The sequence below is a fragment of the Ammospiza nelsoni genome, chromosome W (genome assembly GCF_027579445.1).
Source record: "Ammospiza nelsoni isolate bAmmNel1 chromosome W, bAmmNel1.pri, whole genome shotgun sequence".
Classification (NCBI taxonomy): Eukaryota; Metazoa; Chordata; class Aves; order Passeriformes; family Passerellidae; genus Ammospiza; species Ammospiza nelsoni.
Window position 1 is genome coordinate 18,175,505 of NC_080668.1, and position 12,898 is coordinate 18,188,402.

Below are 12,898 nucleotides of genomic sequence, written 5' to 3' on the forward strand. Positions count from 1 at the left end.
GATATATAAGTATCTCTGATTGCTGCGTAGGCATTCATCATGCTGAAATGATTTGCCATTCCCAAACAAGCTTAAACAATATGAAATTTTAAAGATACTTCTGTGAGCTCATTCTTAATTTTAGTAAAATAATGAAAAGCATATATTACTTTAGTTTGCAAAGCACTGAAATGCAATTTATATGAAATGTTTATTTTCCACACACGTGTGGTAAGGTTGTACATGGAATTAAAAGCTGTTCCTTTTTTTTTGTATTTTTTTCCAATTTTCCATTCATTTTACATTCACAAGAAGAAATCACTATTAAGATTTGTGAGGGTTAAAATATGATGATTGGCCCTGCAATTGAAAGAATCACAGTTACCCATTGTCTCCTGAGAGTCTTCTGTGAAAGAACTTCAGTTTTCCTGTTATTTATCTAGGCTTTCCTAATTAAATTTCTGTGACATCAGAATAGTGGTTAAAAAATATTCTGATGTGCCAAAATAGATCTGAGCATATCTTTTTCACAAAAAAATGAATGCAAAAATACTCCCGAATATTGAAATGGCATCTACAGAAAATGACTCTGTAACATCAGCCACGTCTGTATCAGAACAATATTTCCACTCAACAGAATTTTTAAATATGTAACTAGTACCTTATTAATAAGTAATAACATGCAAATAACTGACACATGTTCATGATGCCTAAAATGGTCAGTTTGTATGTATGGCTGTAGATGTAGATGTGTATTTATACATATATGTGTATATGTCTGTATTCATATAGACACATATAGATTTATATATCGATAGATATACACACAGTTACATATATTTTTCAGCTCCGAGAGTTGAATGTACAGCACAATTTAAACAAGGTTCATAGCTAAACCCTTCAAATGTTTCAAATAAGGCCCATATGGTGATCACTTGACAAAGCATACAGGGACTGTGCTTAGGTTGCAACATACACATTTCCAACTAAATTCCATGCCAGATCAATTAGAAACAGTTCTCCTGAGCAGACAGGAACAAACACAGATTGTTACCACTCCACTGCCTGAACTCTTGTCTTCCAGGAATGAAAGCAGTCATCTTGAATACAACATATTTTACTACTAACAGCCTATTTTTTTTTTAACTGGTAGTATTTTAATAAAATTTCTGTTTCAGCACATCAGAGCAAATGACATCCAAATTATGATAATGAAATAGCAGATTGCTATTAGAGCTTTTGGTTAGAGAGGTATTTTTCCCAGACTGCATTTGTTAGTGATGTCTTCTGCTAGAAGGAATACATGGCACAGGAGAAAAAGAAAAGGAAAGAACTAGACAACAGAAAAGCACTTTTAGTTTCTTTTTTCCTTGTGCAATGTGCTTTTCTTTAAATAATTTTTTCTGCACATTTCCTAAATCTGAGCGTTTTTCTGGTGGAATTTCTTGTTATCTTTTTAAATATGTCTTTTAGCTAGAAAGGAAAACAAAAATGTTAATTATGACTATGAAGTTCAGGTAAAACAAGGCCTCTTCTTTGTAAATATCATAAATTCTGATTGTGACTTAATTACATAAACTTCTGTATGTACATATAAGGTCTGTATGTTGACTTCTGAATTGCTATAAATATTCTGCATTCCTCCTGTTAAAGGAAAATATGGATAGTTGCACCTATCTGTAGTGGCTGGGAAAGTGTTATACCAGCAAACACAAATCTTACATTTTTCACGGCCTTGTGTACTAACTCACACAATGATGGCAATAACGGCGCTTTGTGATGGCTCCTACTTCTGAATACAAGGTGATTAAAATGATTATGGGCTTTGGTTTAGGGTCATAAGTTTAGCTCAGGCAGTAGTTTGTAATGCAGTGTTAGCACAATATGAAAGGCATTTTTGTATTCCAAATCGTACGCAAACTCCTTCAGGTTCTTTCCTGAGGGACCCAATGAAGAGGGTCAGCAGTTTTGTGCAGCTGAAGTGCATCATTTTCACCAGAGGTCAGCTTCCCATATAGCTTTATTTTATGCAGTAGAACACAAACTAATGTAATGGAAAAGCATGACCCCCATTTAAAGGTTGATTTGTATGATAATCAGTACATTTAGTGGCTTCAAAATGGACGTGTGTAAGGCCCTATCTTGCTTTAATTAAGGTAATTAAGACTTATTTCCCTCTGCAGACAGCTATTTAATTTTATGGCTTTGTCAGTGATCAGATTAGAATATTTGTTTTACAATTGTACCGCAACTCGATACTCGGGGGAAAAGTGCCTCTCGGCTGCTGCTGGCGGTGAGGCGGGCGAGGCAGCGCAGCCCTTGGCGCGGAGCGAGCCCCGCGCAGCTCCGCGAGTCCGCAGCCGCTGCGCTCCGTCACTGCGCCCCCGCGCACTGCACCTTCCCCTGGCGCCCGCCGCCACGGGCGGCCCCTTCTTCCCAAAGTTTCCCGGTTCCCAGCGAGGAGCGGTGCGGTTCTCTCCGGGGCTTAGGGCAGAGCGCGGTCACGGCGCGTTCGTCACCTTCTGACCCGGCCCCGCCGCGGTCCGCGCTGGGCGCGGCGCGGGGGCTGCGCGGGCTCGGCCGTCCCGCCCGGCAGCCGAGGGGGAAGCGAGGCGGCTCCGCCGACTGCTCGGAAGCGGCCGCTCGAGCGGCTGCCAACTCCGTCCCTTCGCGGGGCTTGCACAGGAGCGGCAACAGCGGAGCTGGCCGCGCCAACTAATGGGGACAGTTGTTTCCATTTGATGACCAGCCAGCAAGACTGAGTCGAAAGGAGAACTTTTTTTGTAATTTTTTTTAATTAGAGTTGTGATTATGAAGTATCCTGACACAGAACAATGCTGCCAGTTGTTTCCGTTATGTAGAGACAATCCCTACCTAGCTGCAAAGCGCATCTTGACTCTTACCCCGAAGGAAAATGGATGGTTAGAAACAATTTCTTCCTTCATGAGCTGTAGATCCAGGACCGTTAACAATGCAGAGACCTTGAGATCTGGGGTTTTTTTTTTTCAGACGTGCGAATATCCCAAAGAGCGTGGCGCCCTGGAACCAGAAAGTGCCGAAAAGCCTGGCAAAGCCCGAGTTACTGCTCAAGTACGGAAGGACACGTTAAGAACAATTTAGGGAGCTTGCAAAGAACGTGACAATGTCTTGAATGTGTGTCGTCTTTTGGAGTTACTGGTAGATTGGTGCAGGAGCCAGCATGTCTTCTCGCATCAGAGGACGTCCTGCTCTTTCCTCTCAGTAGCACCTACCGTCCAAAAAGATTTACTGATAGTCTCACCTGAAAAAAAAATATCTCTAAGTCGATGAGGAACGCATATCCTTTTGTTATTTCAGTGCTGGAATAGTGAACTTATTGGAAATCCAAAAAACCCAAATGAGTAAGGAATAGCTGCTGTGTGATTTTAGAGAGTTTAGTCACATTTAATAGTTGACATTAAGAAGATAGTTTCCTACAAAGCTCTAACTCAGATGTGCCTGCACACTTTTCAAATTAACTTAAACTCTAAGGGCTAAAATTTAATTAAATTTTGGTAAGCCTGGTAATGCTGCTTCAGTGATGTCCAAGTTAAGAGTGCCAAAATAACTTGTTCTTGCTCAAGAACTTCAAATGTGTATCAATAAGTAGTTGACTTGTTGTCTATCCAGTAGGCTTTGCACAAGGAAGGTATGATGTTACCTTTCTATTTATAATAAAGCAGCATCTTAATGTGTTTGAGGGCAGTAAAAAGTTCAAAATAGTTCTATATTAGTGGATTTATCAAAGATTTTGCAAATGGATGAAGTAGTAATGCAAAATACAGGGCTTTAAATTTGCATTTGCAAAACATAACTTTAAATATTGTGTTAGCACTGTAAGCCAAAAGAAAAAAAAAATTAAGTAAAACCCTGAGTCTACAAGATTGGCTTGTAGTTTAGCAGAAATGCTATTTCGTATAACACGCAACAACAATTGCAGTATTTGGTGTAAGTTCAGGGTTGATTGTTCCTGTGGGCCTAGCTATAGGCATTTTGTAACAATGAATTTTGTGCAATTCACATTTTCACACTTTGAGTGCTTTCTTGTAAGAGCTAAACTCTTTGTAGTATATTTTATTTGAAAGACGAGGTCATGATGATTCCAATCCTGCCTGTATTGTCTGTGCACTTACCTGCACAGAACTCTCTTTCTCCAGGTCTCTGTGGCACCTACTTTCTGAAATGAAATGCCACCACTTCAGAGCCACCCATAAAGTCAGTAGATAGTATTCATTTAAATCCATTGGTTTAGTTGTTGTATTTTTAAAATACTTTGGCAAACCTATATTTAAAAGTAGTTACTTTTATTAAAACTTTTCTGGGGACGAAGACGCATCATTGCCATTTTAAAACACTTTTTTTTCTCTTCCTTTCTGTGTGCTCATATAATGAATTACACATTGACTGTTGACTTAAAAAGGCTTGAAACATTTGTGGTTTTGTATTGCACTTGCTGATAACGGTGCTGTGTGATGCTGGCTCTGTGTGTGTGGTACCTGCTGTAATTCCCACATGCTGACCTCAGCACTGTCGGATCAGTTTATATACCTGTAGAAGTCCATCTGAAAATCCTTCATTTTTTGCCTGACAATTGTCATGAGAAAAGACTACCGAAGGGTTAAAACTGCTGAGCCGGTTGGGAAAGAAAGTCTCCTGCTTATCTAGTGTGTTCACAAGTGATGCTTGCAGAACACGCCATGCTGTACTCGAAGGGGGCATCCTGCCCTTTTCTGGACAATTGAACTGGACTTTCTTCCAAACTCCTGAGCTGGCTGGACTGAGCTCTAGGGTGGATCCTCCCCGCTCCATGAGAAAACCCCTCTTGCCTGTCTTCAACCACCGTGACAGACCAACTGAGATGAGAATCCTCTCATCAAGGAACCAAGAACCCCTCTGGCACCCTATTGTCACCCCCATGGCACCCCCATGGCACCCCCCTGGCAACCTCCGTCCAGAGACTGGGACTACACTCCCTCCCAACTCAGGGAGGGGGAAAACTTAACGTACATGTGAGCATTCGGCCATGAAAACAATGGACTTCTCCCCTCCATGGAAACTTAATTTCAGTTACCTTCCCCCAACCAAGAACAGTATATATATTGGGGTTCGGCTCGACTGTCCTTTGAGTACTCCCCAAGACGTGTACCAGCGAGTTTCGGCGGCGGGACCCCGAAGACATCACGTTTTGGTAGCTATACCCCATTCCCTAACCTCCTTTCCTTCCTTTTTTCCTTGTCTTACCCTTCTCTTCCCCGGATCCCTTAACCAAACGCATATTTAGCTGTGGTTATAATCAATAAATTGCACCTCGTTGATTTGTTACTGCAAAACCCCTGTGCCTTGTGTTGGTTATTTTTGCACCCAAAAATCATTCGTCACCCGTTCATTTCGGGCGGACCTTCACATAATTGGCGTCACGGACAAGGATTCCAGCAGCCAGTGAGATTTTGCAGGTTTTGTGTAGTTTGTAACCTCTCACAGACTACACACGCCAAAGCCAAATCTCACGCTCGATTGAGCACACAGGCTCCGGAATTGACACAAAAGATTTTTCGGTGCAAAAGCAGGGGAAATTTTTACTGTCACTTCTGTTACTGATTTTACCGGCACGGACACTGACACTGATACTTCTCCTGATCCTGATATTGATGCTGTTACTGATATTGATACTGATATTGATACTGTTGTTGTTGTTGTATTTGAATTGAATCTGAACCTGTTACTGTTGTTTTTGAGTTGAATTTGAACCTGTTACTGTTGTTTTTGAGCTGAATTTGAACCTGTTACTGTTTTTTACTGATGTATTTTGTGTACCTGGACTGTCTAAAAGGGAAGGGGCAGACTTGAAGTAATTAAGCAGTGCCTTTTAGACAGATATTGTCCCTTCACCTACACAGGGAGTGAGGGGCAGCGCAGCAAAGGCTGAGTGGCTTTTCCCTGTTCTAGGTTTCTGGTCCCCTCACAGAGAAAACATTTGTGTGTTTGTCCGGACTGTCTGGAAAGGAAGGGACAATTTGAAACAATTAAAACAGTGCCTTCCAGACAGATTTGGTTTCTTCAGCTATCTAGGGAGACAGAGTGGAATAAAAGTCTGTATGATTGTGTAACTTGAGTTTGCAAATAAGCTCCCTGGTATAGTCCTAGTCCCTTCACACAAAATGAGTGAAAATCTCAATCCTAAAGCAAAAGCTGACTTTTACACGTTGCTTGCTAAATACCATGCTAAACCGTCATCCGGCGGAGAAACTTGGGCAGAGAACAATTGGTTTAATTTGGAAAATGTCATTGATAGAATATGTTCTCTGCAACATGAATCAAAATTTAAAATGGGTAAAAATAAAAACATTCTTTGCTCAGTTCTTGGAGCATGTCTTACTGCAGCCATAGAAAACCGCTGTAAACGGAGAACTGAGGAAATGGTAATTATAGATTCCCTTCAAAATTTGGTTGAAATTTTGCAAAAACAGTTAAATGAGGACAGAAATGAAATTTACACGCTGCGAGCTGCTCTTAGGGAAGAACACACCAAAGCCATACACAAAATCAACTCCTCTACAGAGGAGGAAGGAAAAGTAACACCTTGCATTAAAAAGATTTATCCTTACAAAGAACTCGAGGCAGCAAAACAAAAAGAATCTGAAATAGCTAAAAATTGTGGGGAAAATTGTTGTCCTCATTTGAGACCTTTTATTAAAACTGAATATAATTACATTAATGATGAAGACATGGATCCCCACATAACAACCAAACAAACACCATTCAGTGCTACCGAATTAGCTAAATTGAAAAAGGAATTCGGTCGCCTCCCCCACGAATCAGAAACAGAATATGTGTTCCGTGTGTCCCTCACTGGCAGAGACCAAATTAAGTTAACTGAACAAGAAGCCAGTGGTTACTGGGGGCACGGTGTTTTCCTAACAACAGGAGATAAGCGTGATGCCTGGTCTCTAACACAACGTGCAGCCTATTGGGCTGGGGGAATAAATCCCTTAGAAAGGGGTGATCCCCTAGCAATTGCCACTACCCCTGACCAAATCCTAGAAAGTGTACAAAAAGCTGCATGTTTGCAAATGATTCATGAGAAAAAATTAATTCCTGGTTTTGAATCCCCAATGCAATTGCCTGTGAAGCCTGAAATTATGACCCCTTTAATTCGTGGGCTTCCAGAAACATTGAAATCAACCGCAATCACTATTCAGAAAACAGTTATGGCTCTAAGCCCAATAGATAGATTAGAAAGACTTCTTAACAACTCCACTGATCAGTCTGAATCCACTGACACTGCACCTTCACCCTACACACCAACACAGGCTCCCACAACACCATCTGACACATCTAATAGTAATCGCAAGACTTGGACATGGGGTGAGGTAGCAGTTGATTTAATAAACTATTGTAGACAGTATGGGCCTGTAAAAACCCTGGAAGAAAAATCTGAAAAAACAAAAGGTGTCCGGTTTATGGGAACCCCTGACACTGAAAACATAGAACCAAGAAAACAGATTTCCAACAGACAACGCTGGTGGATGATGGGAATAAAGAAAGGGGTTCCCCGGGACATAATGGATGGTTTACCACTTGAAAAATTGAAGAAAATCATAACTAACTGGAATTTTAGGAGATCAAATACCCAGCCTAGTGCCCCAATCCCCCTCCCTCACCAGAAATTAACAAACACTCCTACCAGTACACAGTTCAGTACACACAATACATCACAGTCTTTCACACAGAACACAGCCAATGAGCCAAAGTTAACCCTTTCACAGTCTCTTCCTCGGAACCTGGGCAATGAGGCTGCATCTCAGCCTCTCCCACAGAACACAGCCAGTGAGCCAAAATTAACTCTTTCTCAGCTTCTTTCACAGAACTTGGACAGTGAAACCCTGGCTGCGTGTCTCCTGAAAAGCACCAGCAGTAAGCCGGAAGTAACTCTTTCGCAACTTCTTTCACAGAATCTAAGCAACATAACTGCCCACCCGCCCGTGCCCCAAATCACAAACAGAGAATCTTCACCAACAGAGCTTTCGGGAAACTAATATCTCCACCGCTTACAGGTGAGCGAAGGGGTGGAGATTGGGTTTACTTACGAAGGCTCACAAAAAATAAATCAGGAGACATGTTAATTACAGCAATCACGGGTCCTAAAAAGGTTCTGGTAACCTACATTGTTGATACGGGAGCCCAGATCTCTGCACTAACACATAGAGATGCCCAGAAGTGTGGAGTTGTTCCAACAAAAAAGCAATGCTGCGTTCTTAATGCTTTAGGAACCATAGAACCCATGAACGTTGCTTTAGTCAAAATAACACTCCCTGGAGAAGAAAATCAATTGATTGTCAAAATAGTAATTGGGGACATACCGAATAATCTGCTAGGGATGGATGTCCTCTCAGGAAAACAGTGGGAAGACACTGAGGGTTTCCTGTGGTCTTTTGGTACTCCACAACTTAACATTAGGCTGCTTCAGACCGCACCCGCACTGCCTTACAGTAAAACAATCAATGTGAAACAGTATCCCTTGCCTTCTGGAGCTAGAGAAGGCATCAAACCAGTTATTCAGGAATTGCGTGATCAAGGAATAATTATTAACACACACTCCCCATACAATTCACCTGTGTGGCCAGTCCGAAAGCCTAACGGGAAGTGGAGGCTTACGGTTGATTACCGTAGGCTGAATGCCAACACTGACCCTCTGACTGCAGCAGTACCAAATTTAGCTGAACTGATAACATCAATACAAGAAAAGGCTCACACAATCATGGCAACTATAGATGTCAAAGACATGTTCTTCATGATACCTATACAGCCAGAGGACATGAATCGCTTTGCATTCACATGGGAGGGACAACAGTACACATTCACCAGACTCCCTCAGGGATACAAACACTCTCCAACACTAGCACATCATGCTTTAGCAAAAGAATTAGAAAAAATACCTAAACCTGACACTGTAGCTGTGTACCAATACATTGATGACATTTTGGTAGGAGGAGAGGAAATTAAAGAGGTGGGAGATCTCCAGCAGAATATAATCTCTCATCTGGAGAGCCTTGATTTAAAGATCCCCTCAGAGAAAATCCAAAAGCCTTCTCAGGAAGTGAAATTCCTGGGAATTTGGTGGCGATCTGGCAGCACATGCATCCCACCTGACACTTTAACTTCTCTAGAGCAGATGAAAATGCCTGAAAACAAAAAAGACCTCCAGCAAGCCTTAGGCACCTTGTCTCTCGGGTCGAGCCCAGCAAAGTACAAATGCAAAGAAAAACACTGGAGTAAAACATGGGCATGTGAGAGAAAGCTGCTGGACTGATCACAGTCCAGCTGGCTCCCTCGCAATGCCTGCTGGTTACATCTGCAGTAACGTTTCCATGGTTAGGAGGTATTTCCAGTTATTTCAGGACAGAGGAATACGGGGATTTTCCTTGGGAACGTTTAAGATAACAAAGTCGTGCATCTTTCATTACAGAGTCAGAGATGTGGTGGATAAAGTTAGGAAAATCAAAGTACTGCAGCGGGTAGCCAGATAAACGTTCAAAGCTGCTCATCGTCTAACTTCTCCGGGTGTTTCGCATCTCGTGTGTGAAATGCCTTTGAGTTTAAAAGGGAAGGATAAAGGCGTAAAAAGAGAGCGGTCCTAGATAGGTAGGTAGGTAGGTAACATCTCAGTGTGCGAAAAGTTGCAGCTACTACTGTGAAATACAAAGCTGTGTTTCGTGTCAGGTACAAACAGGCGACGTGTGTATTTGTGAATGCGAAATGTGTGGACCCCGACAATGGGAGAGCTGTGAATTCTACTAATAACTGAGGAGAATAAAGCATGGAAAAAGGCCTTTGAACCTATCTTTTGTTTGCAAATTAACCCTAGTTGATTTAGGAGCATTGGAATTAAAGTGTTAAAGATGTTGCTTTTTGCCTGCATTTAATCCATAAAGAGTTCTGCAATAATAACCTTTTGAAGTATAATTTTAGAATATTACTTGTATCCTTGAAACTATAGCTTTGGAATATATATAAAGGAAATATGCTTATCTCATGCCTTATTGAAGCAGAGAAAAACAGCTTGAGAAAGGAAGATGAACATCACCTCAAGGATTTATGGTTTCGACTAAAGGGAAACTGGACCGCCACCATCTGGGATCCTCCTTTTGAGATACATCCTGAGAAACTAAGATCACAATAGTGTATAGAATCATGATGTAATAATTTGGAATAAAAATTGCTGATGAGTAAAAAAATTGGAAATAGAAACTGCTGAAAAAGCTGATGAGTACCCCTATAAACACCTGCAACCATCAACTATCTGTGGTAGCTAGGGAAGAGGCGCTGCGGAAGATGACGGGATGTGACGGAAAGGCAGGACCCTCGGTTTCCCGTAGATAAGACCCCCTGGTACTCATAGATAAGAAACTAACAATAGGAATGTAACTCCACTAACAAGGAGAGTGCTGTCACAGCAACTTTCTATCCCTTACCCAGCAACTTTCCACTCCTTACCCAGTACTTTTCCATTCCCTACTAACTATAGATAAGAAAGACAAACCCCTTTTTGACGTAGAGACCCCCAAGACTATAAGACCCCAGAAGAAGAAGTAATAAACGCCATTTGACCGTCCACCACATTGGTGTCTGCGTGTGTCATTGGCCCGAACAGCCCTAGAGAGAGAGGGCTGTCGAGCTGTACCTCAGAACCAGGTCGCCTGCCTTGGAATAGAAGGCAACACTATCAGTGTGCAGTTGGAGGGAAAACTTCCCCCACTGTACCCAGCGCCGTATTGCTCATACTTTACCATATTAAATAATAAATTGATTGCTGCTTGAATATTGGCCTAGTCAAGCTTCTTATTCATAACACTACTTTGAGCCGAGAGGTTGCTGAGGAGTCAGGGAGAAAAATAAGCAGAAGCGCCTTTGTACACCACGGAGAAATGGCTTTAAAAGCAGATGTTTAAGCTGTAATTAGGTCACTCGGCACCCGGCTCCCGCCCAAACCCGAAAATTGCCGGGCTGCGGCGGGAAGGCCAGGCGAGGGGGCTGCGGGTACCCGTGCGAGGGGCGGGCTGCCGGGCCGGGGAGCGCCGCCGGCACCCTCCGGCCTTGCCGGGCGGCCCCGCCGCGCCCGGGCTGCCGGCAGCGCCCAGGAGCCTCGGCGGGCGGGCTGCCCGCGGCGCCGGCTCTGCTCGGCCGGGCGCGGTGCGGTGCGGTGCTGCGGGGGAGCTGCGGATTATTTCCCCAAATTCTTTCCCTCCCCTGATAAAAATAAACAGGTCCCCGCGGAAAACAAAATGCAGCGGAGGGATGCTTCGTGCCCTGCCGGGTGGAGGGAACGCGCAGCGGAGCCATGTAAGTTCATTAGTGTTTGCAATCAGGAGCACGCTGACACTCTCATCAGGGCAGACAGCGGCCAAGAGCCATTCATCAGCCTGAAGTGCCGCTCGCGGATGACCCCTAAATCACCGCAGATTAGGCTCAGCGTGGGAGCCGCGCCGCGGCACTCCATGCGAGCGGCGGGGACGAGGGGACAGCAGGCTGAGGGTCCGCAGCCCAGTGGGTCATGTCCCGGCCTGAGGCGGCGCAGGGAAGCAGCGGGACCCTCGGCCGGGTCCCCCGCGTTACGGCGAAAGTAGGCGCTGGCGCTGGCGGCGGCGGCGGCTCCTCCCCGCGCTCCTCCCCCCCGGCACGTCGCTGAGCGCGTACCTTTGCCCTCCCCTCCCGTAAGGAGAGGGGCCAAACTCTCTGCCCGCCCGGCGGGGGAGGAGGCGGGGAAAGTAAGCTCCTCGAGACGCGTAAGCTCCCGCGGCGCGGGGCGCGGGCAGCAGCTCGTGGCTCTCCCCCCGCCCGGCCCCCGGCCCTCCCCTCGCTCCTGCCCGCCCGGCCTGACAAAGTGCCGGCGTGCGCCGCTCTCCCCCGCGCTGCTGCCGGGGCGCGGAGGCGGCGAGGCTCGCGGCGTGCCCGCGGTAAGTAGCGCGCTGCGCTCCGCGGCTGTCCGGCCGGCAGCGGGGAGCCGGGGCCGCTGCCCTCCGCCCGCACCCGGGTGGGCTGGGGCCGGTGCGCGGGGGCCGGCGGAGGTTTCTGCGGCCCTCCGTCCCTCCCTTCCCCACCTCCCCCACGGTGGCACCGTTGACGGCGGGACTTTCGCCGGGCGGTGGGCGGGAGTCGCGGGGCGTCCCCGGACGCGCGGCTGCGGCCGGAGCGCGGCCCCAGGTAGGGCTACGCGGGGGAGCAGGAGGATGGGGCCGGGGACGCAACTTAACGTGGAAACTCCGCGGTGTCGAGTGGAAAACTGAGCGGGGGGTTGGGAGGGGTGTGGGTCTGGCAGCAGTGCTGCGCGGCCTCGGCGGCCTCGGAGCGGGGTCTGGGGCTGCTGCTATGCGCGCTCCCGGGGAGGCTGAGCGCGCTCCCGGCGGCGGTGAGACTGGGCACCGCAGCAGTTGTGGTGCTTTCCCAAGTCGGCATCCTCACTTTTGGAAGATAAACGGAAGTGACCGCACTCCTGTGCGGTGGGCGGAGGCGCGAAAGCTCGTCCGAGCAAGTTTATGGTGGGTTCGGAACTTGGTGTTTGTTCGCTCGGCTGTGCGGGCGCGGGGCGCTCCCGGCGCGTTTGTCGAGCGGCGGCGGGCGGTGACGGCTGCCGGGTGGTCTGTGCTCCAGGGCTGCCACCGGGGCTCTACCTGCTCTCCTGCCAAAGGACGGCGTTTCTGAGCCTCGCATCTGTAATGGTCTAGTCAGTAAACTGTAGTGAAAATCGTGTTACCGTGCAGCGAAAACACATGGCGACCAAAGAAATTGTGTGTCACTGTGGTTTGGGGAGAGAAAGGGGTGGTCTCCCCCGCGAAATTCCAAACATTGCTGGTGTCTGGTGGGGTTTTACTTCATGTGTATGTAGGAAGCACATCCACTGTTC

The 12,898-nt window shown here is 46.0% G+C and overlaps 2 protein-coding genes across 2 annotated transcripts in view; both read left to right on the forward strand.

The window, feature by feature from the left end:
* Positions 1-6,155: 6,155 nt before the first annotated feature.
* On the forward strand, positions 6,156-8,033 carry LOC132086149 (uncharacterized). Its single transcript, XM_059491616.1, has one exon. It carries the CDS (start codon positions 6,156-6,158, stop codon positions 8,031-8,033), a length of 1,878 nt encoding a protein of 625 aa, XP_059347599.1.
* A 3,515-nt stretch (positions 8,034-11,548) lies between these two features.
* The window catches only part of LOC132086150 (single-stranded DNA-binding protein 3-like), a 28,392-nt gene continuing 27,042 nt past the window's right edge, over positions 11,549-12,898 (forward strand). The window contains exons 1-2 of the mRNA XM_059491617.1: positions 11,549-11,617; positions 11,714-11,951. Coding sequence (XP_059347600.1) covers positions 11,549-11,617; positions 11,714-11,951 — 307 coding nt within the window. The remainder of the gene's footprint in view (positions 11,618-11,713; positions 11,952-12,898) is intronic.